We start from the raw sequence: 17,943 nt of genomic DNA on the forward strand, positions 1-17,943 counted from the left end.
AACAACCATGATGGCTGCTGCTGATGTGGAACTGTTCTGTTGAATCCACTATCACGACAGTATTAAAATAACTGGATGGTGAATTTTTTTTTTTAAAAGAACAAACAACTGTTCTTAAGGCTTTTGTTGGTAAAAAATGTGTTTGCCGTATTTCCTCCAGGATTTGCACACTGTAGTCTGTTTACATTTTTCCATTGCTGTGATTGGTTGTAGGTCGATCCAATTGCACCAAGAGACATTTAGGCACGTGCCAAATTATAACGCCTCTTGGAAGTCAAAAATGAACTGAGCGGTTCCAGTCTAATTTGCATTTGCGAATTGATTCGACAATGTCAGGCCAGGATGGAGCGAGCACAACTCCTATTCCGTGGCTGCATCTACATTTGAACAGCTGGAGATTTCAACATAGTTAATGGAATATTCATACAAGACCTATTAATTAAAGCCCCCCCCCCCTCCAATGCAATGACTTAAGCAGCTGGTAGGACACACCCCTACTCTTCCACAGTGAAACTGCTATGGACCAACATTTATATAAGGACAGTAGGTCCATAGCTGGTAGGTTCAAACACATTGGTCTAGGGTAGGGGTTCCCAAATGGGGGTAGGTGGCCTCCTAAGGGCCCTTGATAGAATTGCAGGGAGTGCCGCAGCAAAAGCAATCTATTACACCAATACCGTCTCTTTCAAATAATAATAATTAATATTTCCCGGGCAGACTGGTCGATGCCGCTTGGGTCAAATTAAACTAAAATCATTCAAATACAAAAAAAGATCAAACTTTGAAAATAAATTATTTCAACACTGAATGAACAAAACAGTCAAAACGACCATAAAATCAGGTGGTATAGATATCTTCACTTTACAGAAACACTGGGAAAAAAAAACCAACTTAAAAGATAATAATATATTGCACACAAAGAAATAACCAAATTTGTAAACCTACAATACATTTGTTCACTTTATGCTCTAGTTGGTCCCTGTAATCCAGTCTTTTGCAGGGCTAATCCAGTGGATTTGCAGTGCCAGTTTTAATTTCCAAACCATCAAGACAAATGAGCCAATTTAAATCTCACATGCTCACAATTAAAGACGTTCTAAAAATGTTGTTCTCTATAATATGTTAATTTGTATAGTTTTGCTGAAATCTTCAATTGCAGAAGCAATATTAAAAAAATCAACACAATCTCCTGAGATTGCAGCACCTGAAACCAACCCAACCCTGTGTTCGGCTTCTGCTCAATAATAATAATAATAATAACAATAACAACACTTTCCCTAGCATCCCTCTCTCAGGTCAGATTTCTTTTAGCAATGAGGAACACCTCTAAACAAAATAAAATGTGAAAAAAAAGTACCCTACATCCTTTCCACTCCATGTGGCTTAACTGCCATTTGTACGTTGAAAAGGACCGGTGAATTCGCGGCGCATGTTCATCCGTCTCCTGTCAGGGCGCTCTTCACCGCGCCTCCGTATTTGATAAACATAACTATTCTCTGAAGGTTTCCCGGATGACTATGTGCAGTCAGGCTGTAGCGAGGGCAGCCTCGTCAGAGTCCCGCTCCTTGCTGCTGCCGTCGTCGTCGATGCCGCTGGACGAGCGGCTGCTGAGGTCCGCGATGCCCGACTCCCAGTCGCAGTCGGAGAGTTCATCCGGGTCACGTCCGGGCGGCGGGGTCGCGCTGGGGTCCCTCGGCAGTGTCTTCTCATTGGCCGGCTCCGGGGCGAGGGTGGAACCGCGGTCCGGCGTGGGGCTGGTGATTGGGTAAGTGTAGGTGGTGGGCGGGTCCGGCCCGCAGTACCTCTGTCGTGACTGGCTAGTCTTCCTCCTGGGAACCGTCACCTTCTTCCACGTGATTGGTCGGCCTGTCAGGGCTGCTATCCTCTGGGGGGGGTAGAGAAGTTTTCTGTTAGTTAGACAAGTTATTACATTTTATTCTTAAATCAGTAATTTTCCAATAAATCGAAACTGAAAACGACAGAAGAAACTGGGCATGTGAAAGGCGAACATATTCCTGGGTAACATGGGTATTATTGGACATTTCATTTGTTCATCATTTCGCAGTGATGCACGACTCAAAATGATTTGTTTGTACCGAACTCTTTTAAAGACTCGATCGTGACTCACTCCAGCAAGAAAGATTCACTAAGAGGGAAGAGCCATAAGATGAGTTGTGAGTCATGCATGTGCCTCAAGCAGAGGCAATTACATCCAAAATGATTTTCGAATGAGATCCTTGAGTCATGCGCACAAGCCCTGAAGTGAATCTTCTAAGAATTACTAAGGATTCCATTCCATTCACATCTCAGAGCTGAACCAACTCTTCTTCAACTCGTTACACCAAGTGAATCGAACGTACAGTCAGAAAACTGAACGAATCTTTGTTACTGAGTCACTCGTAAAGAGCCAAACTTTTCACCGCTATTATTAAGCTTCCACTCGGGAGAACAATTTCTTTTGAATTTCAGTTTCGCTGAAAAGTGTTTTGGTTTGGAGGTTTACATTTCATCAACATACCCTCAAAGACAGGACTGGCAATAGCCTATTTCCCTCTGTGAGGTCAGTTCCCCAACTGAAGTTAAAAAGTGTTACTGCAGCCGCAAGACTAATTCATTCCTTATTCATATTTTGCATTTGCCTCCACCGAACCAAATTCAGCGCACGCACACTAGAATCAATATGAGGAGAGGGGTGATCCTTAGAAGTCAGAGGTGTTGTCCAAGCTCAATTAGTTACTCCATATTTTAACCCAGGAGTTGTTTCTGGTCCCAATGATTCTGTGTTTCAGCTCAATGTGTTCTTTAAAGGCTAGACCCATTGGACTGCATTTAAGCACAGTGAGAAGCTGCAGCAGAGTGGTACGTTTTCTCAATACAACATTTTAATAAGGCCTGGGTTGAAAAATAGTGAAGCTATCCTTTACGTATGTATATGTATGTGACAAATAATCTCTTGACAAATAAACTTGGCCATTAATGTAAATGTTCCCACATGATAATTGACAAATAAATGTACTTGAACCTCTACCCGTCACTCGGGACGACCCAATGGGAGTTTTGCGGGGGTGGAGGTGAGCGGGGTAAATTGTGGGTGCGGCTTAAACAGAGGGGCGTCTTTGTGTGTTGTATGCCTTGTCCGGAGCCCGTGGGGATGTGGGCGGTTCCTCCTGGGGCTACCTCCTGCTGATTGGCCAGCTCCTCCTCCAGCTGCTGCGACTCCTCCCGCGCCACGGACAGGAAGTCGGCGGGGGACTGGCAGGGGGCCCCGGACGCGTCCACGTGGTTGTAGAGCCCCTTCCACATTCTGGAGGCGCCAACAAACGTTGTGTTATTTTGACTTGTGTACGAGTAGGCACAATGGAGAAAGTGGAGAGAAGACGGAAAGCAGAGAGAAAAATGCCCGACAAAACAGTTTGTCGCATCTTTTTTTCCAGGAAGACGGATTTGGGATGAAGATTTTGTGGCGATTGCGATTTAACCAATCAATGGGCTGATAGAATCCCTTGGATTAACAGACTCAGACTCCTTACGTTTAGCTTTTGAATAAATACGTTAATGCATGATGCGCGGAAACGAATGAACAATGAATACGATTCTGATTTGGATTCCTGCTACCCCTCAATTCTTTAAGTGAACGTCTGAGTTGTGTTTAGAGACTCGGTATTTCTCTGTCTGGAAAGTGGCAATTTCAGTAACTCCTATCCGGACTGTCGTTACATTTTAGTTGTCCTTCAATTTGAGTGGAAACCTGAACCATGATTGCGCATATGGTTGACGCTTTTTAAGATTGATCGCAGTCAGCTTAAATAATTGCGATAAGCCGAACCTGTCATAGTTGTCACAGTTCTAACGTCTACGTTAGGCGAACACCATTGGTCGGCTCCCTTGGCAAGACAAACTTCCATAGAACCCTTTACAGCGTGGTTCAGCCGTATCCTAGCCTTTTTTCCCATGGATTTGCAGCCAGTGTCAATCAGTCAGTAGCTGGTTTCAGTTTGGAAGTGTAGAAACTAGCTTGAAACAGTAGGGTTGCGGTGTGTGTGTGTGTGTGTGTGTGTGTGTGTGTGTGTGTCTGTGTGTGTGTGTGTGTGTGTGTGTTTTTGCGTGCGTGGTGTAATGACTCACTTGAAGCAGTAGGGGGTGGTGTTGGGCCTCAGAACACCCTGGCTCTGGCTTTGCTCAGCTTTGTACAGAGGGTTGGTGTATTTTGCCCTGTCGTTCCATAGCTGCCTCCACACTGAGAAGCTGCGCTCACGAAGCCTGCAGAGACCGCACACACGCACGCACGCACGCACGCGCACACGCACGCGCACACACACGCGCACACACACACACACACACACACACACACACACACACACACACACACACACACACACACACACACACACACACACACACACACACACACACACACACACACACACTTTTTTATTTTAACTGGGCTTAAAACTAAGTAAATAAGCCATGTATATAAAACAATGTTGTTACTAGCGGTAACCTTGGATGTCGTCATATTCGTTATCATTAAATCTCTTTATATCAGTGAAATGAGCTTCTTTGATTTTTTTCTTTTGTTCACACTTTGCAAACACCGTATAAAGATCTGAACTCTTATTCATGGAACACAGTAAATGTCCAGCTGAGTAAACTACTCACTGTTGTACTGGGGGAAAAAAACAAACAAAAAAAAAAAAACAATCAAGCTCTCCCACTTCCCCCGACATAATTTGTGATGCAAAATGGAGATGCAGGTTATACAACGGCCACTGGGGGGTCCGACTGGCTGATGCGATTAAGGATTGTGAAGCGGGTTCAAGGTTTGTGTGTGTGAGTGTTTTGCCCACCTGAGGTCGCGCCGCTCCCTCTGACAATTTCCCAGGAAGGTTCCGTACTGGCAGGAGTAGACGTGGGCGTGCACGGCCACGAGGAAGCGCTCATTGAATTCGAAGGCGCAGGGAAACTGCTCCGAGAGCTGCCACACGCACTCCAGGAACTGGTCGATGACGGGAGACACTTCCCTGGGGTCGCCATCCAGGTGGCCATACCTGAGGGACCAGAACTTCAAAACTACAGACAGAACATTTTTCTCTCAAGTGCCTTTTGGCACCAACACCACTGCTGGTGTTTTAAAAACATTTTTTTGCAATTTATTGGTTTTATATGGCGGTGTTTTTCAACCTGTGTGCCGTGACATTCCTTCTAGGTCCACTCAAAAGGAATAAATAATGGAAATCAGCTTTTACGCTGCAAGATCAAAATTGCAAGGCTGCATTAATTCAACAGTCACAGCCAGAATAAGCTTCGCTAAGTTTCATTCTGAAAGTGACGACTAAACGTAGCGATGGAAGACTTGACTCTTTTTGAGATTCGGTTCTTGACGAGTCACTCAGTAAAAAGAGTCGTTTGATTCAGTTGACGTCAGGCACGGTGAGCGAGGGAGGACTTCCTGAACGATGAACGAGTCAGTCGGCTCCGAAACTGTGAACGGAATTCCCACAAGGATCATTTCATTCTGTCAAAACCGAGTGAGTCATTTAAAAATAATTTGTTTGCTTCGAATTTGCGAGTCTTGCGTCACAAACTATCAGTAGGCTGTTATAATAACCATATTTTGACGTGTTTCTGACCTCTTTAGTTGTTAACAGGATAGTGGTGTGCCATGGGATTATTTTATTGTAAAAAATGTGCCATGGTAGAAAGAAGTTTGGGAAACACTGTATTAAGGCACTCAAAGATTAAGTTATTTTAGATTTGACTAATAACTGTATTATTCACTAATCTGGCAGGAGGAAGCATTGAGCGGCGTATTTAAAAACAGCTACCATGGAGGAATGTTGAATTTTGTATGATCTCAACCCCCACCGGAAAAATAAAAAAAGACGAAGGATCAGTATGTCTTTTAAATACTACAGGAATGCAAAACAAAACACTGACTGTGTTTTGTTTTGCATTCCTGTAGGTCTAAAGGTCCAGGTTTTGTGCAGTATAATTTTGTATCATTCTAATAATAATAATAATAATAATAAAAATAATAATAATCATAATAGGACAGGATGGTGTTAGTCAGGCTGTCATGGTCACCGACCTGTGGGAGAACTTGTGTCCAAAGGAAACCCAATCTCTCTCTATCAGAACCTGGAAGATAGGGGACGAGAGGAAGAGAGACAGGAAGAGAACATGGTCAATTCTAGGAATCCAGTTCTCTTATCCAATACACGCAATATTTTTAACGTCTCAGTTATTAATGAAAAGCAACCTCCTTCTGCATTGACCCATTAAGGGTATGTTGGATCGATATCTCTAATGGAGAAATGAAAATAGATATGTATCGTTTTGTTGTTGTGTTCTATTGACCCCAAATTAAACCTACTTTAAGTGATAAAAAAGTCACAGGTTGGTTAAAATCATGAGATGATATCATTAAATACTTGTGAATAAAAAATAATAGCGCATCCCTAGATTATATTCGTACTTGTCATTGGACGATTTTTAAAGATAAGCATAGTTAAGTATCATGGTTTGTTCGTGACAGTGTTTTTCTTTTTTTGTTTTTGTTTTTTTTTAATCGCCACATTGACAATAATATTCAATATTTACAATTCTATTTGTAAACATCGGAGTCAAAAGTTGTATTTCTACTTACATGGCTTCTCAGTCTACATAATGTGTCTTGGAAAGACACTGAATTATTGTTTATTAGTAAATACCAGACAAATATAGTAGATAGTTTGGGTTTAACCAAAACAAAACAAAAACAAACAAAAACAAAGTTCCTTAATAGCAGGGAAAGAAACAAAAAACAAGTGTTTCTTTCTTTCCCTACGTGGGCATTCGATTTGGAAGAATGATTCGGCCATTTTGAACAATCTAGTTGTCTGGTGATTAACAAATCAAATTTTTCATTTCAATTTCATTCATTCATTCATTCATTCATGGAGTACATATGAATCGTGTATCATATCAAATCCGTAATACCTAGTGTGTAATGTCCGTATGTAATGCTCACCATCAGACCTCTGGTAGTTCTGTAGTAGGGGTCCAGCAACACACTGGCCACAGAACAGGCCTGAGCCGTCCGATCCCAACCGTCAGAACAGTGAACCACCACACTAATCCCTTCATCGGCGACCGCCTGGGTGGAGAGAGGAGGAGTGGAGGATAGAGTGGAGGAAAAGAGGCCATACACAGTTAACTTGAAGATAATGGTGAAACCACAGAGAAATGGATGGCATGTATTAATTAGTGTTTAATGTGTTTTCCACACACCCGGGCTATAAACACTCCAGCATCCAATACCGCCTTGATGTGTTTAAGCCAACCGGAGCTTTCCAAGCCCCACAGGAAGTCAGTCATCGATGGTGACTGCAGCTCGCCCACTGCATGAAGGAGAGAGAAGGATAACTACAGTGTCTCATCAAGGCCAAAATGAACCCACTCACTACCACTAATGTATTTGTAAGAATAAACAAAGGTAGCAAGCAGGATAGAGTGTACGTGCTTGAGTACTGGGTCTGTGTGTGTGTGTGTGTGTGTGTGTGTGTGTGCGTCCGTGTGTTCTCACGATCCATGATCTTTTGCTGGCTGTTCCTCATCACGTGAATGTTCTCGATGCCGATAAAGTGTAGTTTGATGTTGCCGTAGTGATCCTCGCTCTCGTAGCCTTTCCCTGCCGCTCTGTTAGCCATAGCATTCAGCTGCGCGCACACACACACACACACACACACACACACACACACACACACACACACACACACACACACACACACACACACACACACACACACACACACACACACACACACACACACAGAAACACACACACACACACACAGACACACACACACACACACACACACACACACACACTGTAGCACGACAAATTACACTATTTACTTACATCAAAAACTAATTTGAAAACTAATTTGTGCCACAAACTAGTTTGCACTGTCTTGGGATTTTTCCCCAAATATCTGACACAATTGACCAGCATTAGGCCTAATCCTAGACGAAATCACACTTTTAATCTGGACTTACTGAAATGGCATATCTATGTCATGCTTTAAAATAGTTGCAGACTGAGCCCTAGTCTTGGTTTAAAAAAAATCTGATTTCCAGAAGGAAGATTAGAGCTTATCTAGGTCTAAAGTAGGCTTAGATTAAACCTGGCGAGAGGCAGGTTTATCTTTGGATGAATGGAAGTGGACATTGACACCAAGACCAGATAGTAGCTGACTAGTCCTTAATCAACTTAGTCTAGGTCAGGACTTCCTAGTCTAGGACTTAATCATCTTAAATTAAGCAATTTTTCAGAGAGGCATTTGAAAATTCTGGATTCATTTAAGTAAAAGTCTGTCAATACAGTAGACATTCAGAGAAGAAAATTGGAGTTCATTTTAAAAGCATATCTATAGTCTATAGCAACTGTTCTCAAACTATGGTACGAACTCCCTCTAGTGGTATGTGGAGGAATCTCCAAAATATATTTTTTTAATGAAATACATTTATTTAAAACATATAATTATATTAAAATTCTACAAAATTTTGAATGAAAATATTTAGACTACGAGATCACTGAAATGTTATTGAAAATAGGTCTTGCCTTTCCTGTAATATTTTTGTTCATGAACATCTTATGCACGTGTCGTACGTGACGTCCACGATTACCGGTAGTTACTGTACGAGCTCCAACTGTGATGGAAAGACGCAGAGGTAAAAGTAATTGTTCAAAAACACTGCAACCGTGGCTCCAAACAGGAACGATTCGGAAGAGAAGTGCGGATAAGGAGGACAAAATTTCGAGCTGCCCTGTTAAAACTGAAGCGGACAGTGAACCGAGCGCAAGCGCCGGTGAAGTCCCTGCGGCACCTGCTAGCAGCAAAACTGCACAAAAAAGTACGGAGATATGACTCAAGCTACCTAAAATTTGGATTCAGTTGGAGCCGGGACACAGGAGGAGCCCAGGCCGCAGTGCGTGGTATGTGGTGATGTTCTTAGCAATGAATGCATGAAACCATCGCATCTCAAACGGCACCTTACAACCAGGCACGGACTGCTAGAAGGCAAAGCAGTTGATTTTTTTATAAGAAAACGTCATGAACTAAAGCAGTCCAAGTCCACGATTCAAGCTTGTGTTACACCCATAGCCAAAGCACGGGAGGACTCAGATTCTGCCATCCCTCCGCATCACAAAAGCCGGTAAGCCACACACAATTGGTGAACAACTATCTAACATTCGCCAAAGAGATGACACACATGTGTGAGGAGAAGGCGGCCAAACAATTCAACTTGGTGCCACTTTCAAACGACACTGTGTCGCGCAGAGTAGGAGCAGATGACGTTAAAAACACACTGATTGAGCGCGTTAAAAGTAGCGGCTATTATTCCATCCAGCTAGATGTTGCAGATTTGGCCGATTTGCTCGTTTATGTCAGGTACGAATATTGTAGTGCAGCTCGGGAGGACTTTCTGTTCTGTAAATCACCGGAGAGCAGAACCACAGCTGAGCACATATTCCAGCTACTGAACACGTTTGTCCAAGAGAATGGCACTCGACTGGAAAAAGTGTTGGAGTCTGCACGGACGGCGCCAGGGCTGTGACCGGGCGCCCCAGTGGAGTAGCAACCCGGATTCGCACCCGAGATACGATGGACACACTGCAGCATCCATGGTGACGCCCTGGCGGTGAAGAAGACGCCCGCGCTGGACGCGGCTGTGAAAACTGTGAACCTCATCAAGGTTCCACGTGCTCTGTGAAGAGCTGGGAGGCGAGCACGTTCAACTCTTGCTCCTTACGGAAGTAAGGTGCTTGTCAAAGGGGAAGGTGCTTTCCAGGCTCTTCAAATTGCGCAGAGAGGGCCGGGAGTTTTCTTACAGGACAAAAAGTTCCCCTCATCAGATGTTTTGGAAGATACTATGTGGCTTGTCGGACATATAATCTCATTTGAACAAACTGAATGCGGGACTACAAGGACTCTCCATCAATGCTTTTGACGTGCAGGACAAAATCAACGCCAGGCCGAAAAAGTCAAGGAAGGTGATTTTTCAGCTTTCCCCGCTTTGGAGAGTTTCCCGTCTGACAATGACCTGACCATTGACGGCGTCAGGGACAACATTGTTGCGCAGCTTGTCTCGATCAGACAACAGTTCCGCGAATATTTCCCAGTGAGGACCAAACTGGATGAGAAACCCGTTCAGCATTGAAACCTCTGAAATGCCCAAGGATTTTACTGTTGGTGAGCAGGAGAGCATAATTGTCGTGCGGCAATTCTACGACATTGAAGTCTGCTTTCAGAAGACCGTGGTTGTTGGACTTTTAGATACAGCAACACAGCGAATACCCTGCGCTTTCCAACGAGGCTGTGCGCTGTCTCCTTCCTTTTGCGACCGCACATCTGTGCGAGAAAGGCTTCTCTTCTCTTGCCGTCATCAAGACGAAATACAGAAGCAGGATGGATGCTGAGACTGAAGCTAACCTGGGTTGACCCTGACATCGCAGGGCTGTGTTCGCAGAGGCAGGCACACCCCTCTCAATTAAAAAAAATTAAACGAAAAATGTTCAAACGCGTGTGTGTGTGTGGGCGGGGGGTATTTTAACGTCGGTCTTTATGGTGGTACTTGGAGAGCCTAATATTTCCTGAGGTGGTATGCAGTGTAAAAAGTTTGAGAACCACTGGTCTATACCAGTTTTTCAAATGCCGGTGTGGATATTTAGAGAGTGGTGCGGCTGATGACCGATATATAGTGCCGATATCATATTGTTGTTGGTTTTTTTGCATCTGATAAAATACAACAATTTAATAGTAACAACAAATGAGACACAAAATTGCTGAACTTAAATGAACATTTATTTAACACTAATGTTATTGTCGGCATTCTCTCGCAGTGCACTTATTTTAAATAAAAAATGTATCAACAAATCAAAAAACTAAACTTTGTAAAAAAAAATGTTTAAAATGAATGAAAAATAAATAATTACAAACGATTAAAAATTTGATAATAATAAACGGCGTCATATTAAAATCTGGTCGGGAAATATAGCGTCTCCCCATTAATATTTACAAGCATCTACTCAAAAACATCCAGTTTTTACCAAATGAAGTCCCATAGCAACAGAAAGCTACGGGGAGACGTGACGCAGCTCAGGACAATTGGGGGACACAAGGCAGGCAGGTGTGTGGGGGGCTGAGTGTGCCCGGCCCGACCCGCCCCTTGATGTCCATGGTGCCCTTTTAATGTGCCGTGTTTTTGGTTTTTAAAGCGTGAACGGGCTTCAATGTGGATTTCGAAGATCGGGATTCCCGCGATGGTGCGCATCGGGGCGCCTGTGATCTGCGCTCCGCTGTGCGCTCGGTTGTCTTATTGAACCGAAACTAAAAAGAACTGTGTGTTTAAATATTTTGTTTGATACAAGTGAGGGAATACGCAAAAATAAATAGATCCAAAATAAAAACACAGGAAACCCGGAACACGCGCACAGTGCAGCCGTCTGGAGGAGAGAAAAAAACTCCACTCTAATATTCTGAGTTCGGTTTAAGTTTTGCCTCCAATGCAAAGTCGTTCCAAACAGCACTCCTGCTGATTTAATTCAAAACCAGTCGCAGAGGCTCTGCACTTGATATCTTTAATGAGCTAACACCATAACAAATCGGCGTGAATGGGTTGAGGCGCTAGTCTGCAGACATGGCATTGTTTGTTTATCGGCCTTGTGAGTACAGGCAACCGATCAAACGTTCGACCACTACAATAGAAGATTAGTTCATTTATTAAAAATATGAATCCTATTTGGTTTAGTTAAGTAAAAAATAAACAATCAGATTTACGACTGAGCGTGGACACTGTAAACTGCGCTATAAACGGTATAACTTAGTGTTCCTCCTTCCTCTTCCTTTACTTTCGGCTGCTCCCATTAGGGGTCACCACAGCGGATCATCAGCCTCCAATACCTTCTGTTCTGTGCATCTTCCTCCCTTACACCAACTGCCTCCATGTCCTCCCTCACCACATCCATAAACCTTCTCTTTGGCCTTCCTCTTCTCCTCTTGCCTGGCAGCCTCATCCTCAACGTCCTTCTCCCAATGTAACTCTCATCTCTCCTGCACACGTGTCCAAACCATCTCAATCTGGTCTCTCTCACTTTTCCACCAAACTGTCCAACCTGAGCTGTCCCTCTAATGTACTCATTCTTAATCCTGTCCATCCTTGTCACTCCCAATGAAAATCTCAACATCCTCAACTCTGCCACCTCCAGTTCAGCCACCTGCCTTTTTGTCAGTGTCACCGCCTCTAAACCGCACAACATACGTAGCCTGTCTCACTACCGTCCTGTAGACCTTCCCCTTCACTCTTACTGGAACCCTTCTCTCACAGATAACTCCGGGCGCTCTTCTCTACCCTCTCCACCCTGCCTGTAAATTAGTCTACAGTACATAAAAAATGCAATTACCACTGACCATGTTTCTATACTACAATTTACATTGGAGTTGCCATACTGCTACACTAGTATTTTCATGCGAAACAAAAGCAAAAAATATGGTAAGAAATTTGCAATCATTTTATGTTCGCTCCCAGGGCATGTGTTAGTGAGTGACTGTGTGTGTGTGTGTGTGTGTGTGTGTGTATTACCTTGGGTCTGGTGTCCACTACATAAATATAATCACTCCCAGGGTTGGACTTCATCACAGCCTGCAGCATCAATTCATCTTCCTGACAACGGCCGCTAAAGCCTGATAGAGGCTGGCTGCACCTGCAGACAGCCGCCTACACACACACACACACACACACACACACACACACACACACACGATCAATAACTAGCGACTGATAGTAGACCGCTGAGTATATCCACTGTATTCCACTCAAACTCTAATCAAATCATTCTTAACATTTCAGATCTCATTTGAATATAATTTATACATAGAAATGGGAATATTAGTTGTGTGTTTTTGTGCAAGTGTGTGTGTGTGTGTGTGTGCGTGCATGCGTCTGTCTGACCAGAGTGTCCTGGTGGAAGTAGGACAGGGCGGGGAAGCGTCCTCTGCTCCTGAACTTGGAGCTCCCCACGACGACGGCAGGCGTGGCCGACCTCGGGACAAACAGTTCTGAGGGGTACGTGTCGCACACCTGGCGGACGGAGAATGAGAGCGAGAGTGTAAATAATACACGTATATCCAGTCAAACAGGGAATGCTCGACGATGGTATAATACTCAATGTCCACTCGAAACTTGACTTGCTTAGTCCTAAGTCCTAAATATCAAAAAATATATATATATTTCAAGGACTTAGGTGTTTTGTGTCGTCTTTCACTCTCCCCTGAGCTCACTGATCAGCTGTCACTGGGAGATTTTTTACGGGGTGTTCCTTTGATGGTGTTCAATCAGTTTGGACGATTAAAGCTGAGCTGAAAGCTTCACCTCTGACCAATCACGTTTGTCCATATAGAACTAAGCCCCGCCCCCTCCCTCATGGACAAGTTGCGCTTGTGAACACAGTAGATACGCACACGGAGCAGAGACAAAGCACAGCCACCAGAAGAGAAGCAGAGAGATGATGCATCGTTGACAACAGGGACACATACATCCATAGTTTGGTGTTTTTTGGATATTTAAGTTCCGACCCAAAGCGGATGGTAAATATTCATTGTGTAAAATTTGTCGACTGGACGTCCCGCTAAGACAGACAACACCTTTATTATCAACTTTATTATTTATTTAAACTATTTTTCTTTTTTTTTTTTTTTTTTTGATTTGGTCAAAATTTTATTTTAGTGAAATGTTAATTAAAGCGGCTGCACTTTTTACCTATTGCTCAGGAACAGAAAGTATTTCAAGTAGTAACATTCGTAATATTTATTTATTTTTTAAATGGCGTTAACTGACGGGACTTATTTTATTTTGAATATTCAATCAATCTACATGCCTTGATGATGTCATTCTCTATATAGCCTGCTTATCAACTGTTTTTAATCTCACAGATAAACACATATTATGTGACCGCTCCCATTTGTCGGGGAAATTGAAGTCTTCCAGGACACGTTGACTGGCACCAATTTTTTCAAAAGGAAACTCTGGTTTAACTATGCCCTTACATGTTTTAAACCCCATGTCATTTTTAGCCGGGCTAAAGTGTTCATTGCCCCAAACAACCAACAATGGTGGTTTTCACAAAAGGGTTAACTGTGTTTTTTTCTTAATTTCTTAAAGATAGATTATAAAAAGCTATTCAGCGCCAAACTCCTAGAGGACAACAATTCAATTTGTAACCAGGGCTGGCCAACCTCTCTAGAAAACCAAAACATTGCAGCCCTCAAATGGGCTTTTGTGAAAAAACTAAGGCGGAGGAGCCAATGGAATCGATTTTGGGAAACATAACTTTTTGGTAATATATTCATCTTAATTATATTTATTCTTCCCATTATAGACAGAGGTAATGTTGTCCATCTTGTGACACCTTCCGACACCTCATCTAACATAGGCTCATAGTTAGTTGAATTAAGGGTTCTCATCTCTGCTGTTATTTCACTACTCAGATAATTAAAACCTTCCACGCCCTTTACAAATGGGTGGGGTATCGTTGGTTTTCTTATCTCTTGCTCGTCTAGAAACATAATAGATGATTTACCTTTGTTCACCTTAAAACCTGAGAAGCTACCAAATTGGTTGATCAACTTTAAGAGGGATGGTATTGATTTTCCAAGATCTGATAGACACACGATGGTATCCTCTGCATACAATGCGATGATGCTCTCAGTCCCCTGTCTTACCACAAATTGAAGGGTGTGATCTTATTGCTTTTGCCAACACTTCCATGGCTATTACAAAAAGTAAAGGTGAAATTGCTGAGCCTTGTCTTGAGCCGCAAAAGAGCTTCAGTGGTTGTGAGATTAAATTATGTGTAGATACACGAGGGGTGTTCTTATCAATAACCCTGTAAATGTCACGAACAGGAGGCCGTCTTCCCACGCCATGCAGAAGGACCGGGGGAGGGGAACCCAGAATTGTTCTAGAAACTCCACTCTACTCTACTTTTCTGAAGAAGCGCTAGACACTTAATTTACAGTAGACAGTCATTTTGGCACCAATAATGTGTAAGTGCCTTAATTATAGCATTAACTCCATAGCCCATATTCAGGCAGCGCCTGCGCCCAGCCCGAACGTCCTTGATCCCTACTTGGGATTTATTGGTAGTCTTACACTGGCAGGGCCTCCATTTGAGCCCCTGCACACTGCAGACATCCACACTTTTTTAAAGACGTCTTTACTGCTGGCGCTCCCCTTGGCAAAACAAATGGGCGAGCGGCAGGCACTGTCAGTCCACACATCTTGCATGCAGTTTGTGGATGGAGGAGATAAAGTGGTCATGCGTCCTAACACATCCTTCACTCCGAAGGTCATTACCACCCTGTTTCGGAGTCAAGTCATTGAGTCAGCGGCCTTCTTCCCGACACCTTTTGAGTCGGCGGAGCGTGAGAGGCTTAACACTTTGTGCTCAGGCTTTGCAGTATTATGTGGACCGCACTAGGGGCTTTAGCCGAACCTGTTTAGTAACCTGATCTTTGTGTGCTTCCACGCCCAGGCAAATGATAGGCTCCTATCCAAGGAGCGATTGGCCCATTGGCTAGTGGAGGCCATAGACCTAGCTTACAGGAGCCATTACAGGAGTCAGCCTGTGCGCACACTGTATCACAGGAGTGTCCTCCTCTTGGGCACTCTTTGGGGAGGCGTCGGTGGAGGACATATGTCAGGTAGCTTCTTGGAGCTTCCCACACACATTTGTGAGGTTTTACATGTAAGCAAACTAGGTCCGCGCTGCCCCATGCCGTATTTGGCCCGCAGATTTGAATATGCAGTTGCTGCAGAAAGTATCCCACAAGTATTTTCCTCACACGTCCGCTGGGTGTGTCTGTGACAGACACTCTAGTGGGGGGTATGTTATTATGTGGACCTCCCTCGGGCGATCACTGTACTGTCGCTTGATGGTATACGGCCCCATAAGTAATAGATCACAGTGCCTGCGATAAGGAACGTCTAGGTTGCAAAGGCAACCACGGTTCCCTGAGAGGGGACCAGATCTATTTCTGCGCTGTGGTACAGTGCCCCTCCGAGGCGCTCAGCAGGGAAAAGAGGAAGTGAAGCTGCGGTTATACGTATACCCCTGCAGGATGGAAGCGCAGTGTCATCACTTCCTCAGCCATTCGACATGAATGCAGAGTCTTTTTGATCAGTCAATTAGATAAGGTTAAAATCTGGTCCCTTCCCAGGGAACCATGGTTGCCTTCGCAACATGGACGTTATCCATGCCCGTACTATTGTATACATATTCAGTGTATCCATCTTATACTTATACTTATATCTTATTACCACAGCCAATAATAGCCACCATACTGCCACCTAGCCCCAGTTAAGGGGTGGTTGTTTCCTATTTAACCTTTATTGTTGTATATTTGGCAACAATCTTTTTTCTTTGTAGGTTTTTCTTTATTGTTTTGTTTTTAGTCCACTTTTCTGCATTTTTATGCTATTTGTCTCTGTAGCTATACGACAAACTCCTCGTACATGAAGACGTACCTGGCTGCAAGACTCACTCCGATTCTGACCTGTACACTTTTGAACAGTGATACGAAACTACAGTCCTAAGTCGTCAATCCCATGGGGCACAGGTTCGATTTGCTTCCCGAAGACACTCCAGTCATGTCATGATCAAGCTTGTGACGATGTGAGCGATCAAGCCCGAATGCTGACATTGCATATCCTGAACAGGCTGTTTCAAATTTCAAGGAAGAAACGGAAGGTAGCAAGTTCACTATCTTAATGCCGCATCTTAACGAACACCCCGTAGGGTGAATCCAATCCACTAATTGTGTCATTCATGCCACATAAGTGTCATTGACTTCTTCAGACTGACCCTGTACTCGCTGTTGGCTGCCGTGGCAACCCAGAGGTTGTTGGGCACGCCCATCCGCCTGTAGTCAGCCGCAACATCCACCAAGCTCCAGGACTCCTCCCGCTCCGCCTTGTTCACGTTGGGGTTGAAGGACAGGCAGTAGAGCTCGCTGTACTTCTCTGCCAGGGGGAGAGTGAAGTTTTAATGAAAACTAAAAAGTAAAATAAATGTAATATTTAAAATAATAGATACATACATACAGAACATACATAAATACACATACATATAATTTCATCCAAAATAAAATGTATTATATCATTATTATATACCTTTAAAAATAACATAATAATAACACTAAAATATCATAAAAATGAACTATATAATTATAAGATACTTGAAAAAATTAAAATAAATAAAAGAAGAATTAAAGAAAGATAAAAGTATATAATAGTTAGTAGATATGTATTTGTATTGGGCCAATACCAGCAAAGAAAAAATTCTGGATCGAATATCTGGGTGTAAAAAATAATCCAATCCACTGACATATCCAGGTCATCTGATAACAGTATGTACTTTTGTTTGAAATGCTTGAATTTTGTTGAATTGAATAAAACAAAAAGCAGCAGTTTTGTTATTGGCTACGTATTTCCATTTCCCAATCAATAAAAATATCTCAAAGGAAGATAATCAAGATTTCAGAAGAAAAAAGTAGAAAAAGGAGTAGTATCACGCCATCTCTACTTTCCAAGCTCAGAAAAAAAGCACCGGATTGAGTATTTTTCAACATGAATGCAGCCTGCGATTGAGATTGCAAAGGACAAGTCACAGGTAATGGGACATTCGGCACTGTTTCATTTCAACTACCCTAAAGTGTGATATACACTGAATACACAATGAATTTTATCTTTATCTTTTTATGCCCACTATGCAGTTGTTGCCTGTCATGCCCCAAGAATTTCATTGTACCATATGACCTTGTGTTGTACTGTACACTTGACAAATAAGACAAATAAAACACTTTGAACCCAAAAGCATCCAACAGACGGATCATAGCCCCTAGT

The 17,943-nt window shown here is 43.1% G+C and overlaps 1 protein-coding gene across 1 annotated transcript in view; it reads right to left on the reverse strand.

Annotated features, from left to right (window-relative positions):
- Window positions 1-849: 849 nt before the first annotated feature.
- Window positions 850-17,943, reverse strand: part of mtmr7b (myotubularin related protein 7b) — a gene marked incomplete at its 5' end in the record, with an annotated part of 19,537 nt that continues 2,443 nt past the window's right edge. Inside the window, 11 exons of the mRNA XM_079998490.1 lie at window positions 850-1,885; window positions 3,178-3,304; window positions 4,126-4,260; window positions 4,848-5,048; window positions 6,089-6,138; window positions 7,010-7,135; window positions 7,270-7,379; window positions 7,565-7,697; window positions 12,625-12,759; window positions 12,994-13,122; window positions 16,904-17,061. Coding sequence (XP_079854616.1) covers window positions 1,526-1,885; window positions 3,178-3,304; window positions 4,126-4,260; window positions 4,848-5,048; window positions 6,089-6,138; window positions 7,010-7,135; window positions 7,270-7,379; window positions 7,565-7,697; window positions 12,625-12,759; window positions 12,994-13,122; window positions 16,904-17,061 — 1,664 coding nt within the window. The 3' untranslated portion in view covers window positions 850-1,525. The remainder of the gene's footprint in view (window positions 1,886-3,177; window positions 3,305-4,125; window positions 4,261-4,847; window positions 5,049-6,088; window positions 6,139-7,009; window positions 7,136-7,269; window positions 7,380-7,564; window positions 7,698-12,624; window positions 12,760-12,993; window positions 13,123-16,903; window positions 17,062-17,943) is intronic.

The sequence above is a fragment of the Zeus faber genome (assembly GCF_960531495.2).
Source record: "Zeus faber genome assembly, chromosome: 4".
Lineage (NCBI taxonomy): Eukaryota > Metazoa > Chordata > Actinopteri > Zeiformes > Zeidae > Zeus > Zeus faber.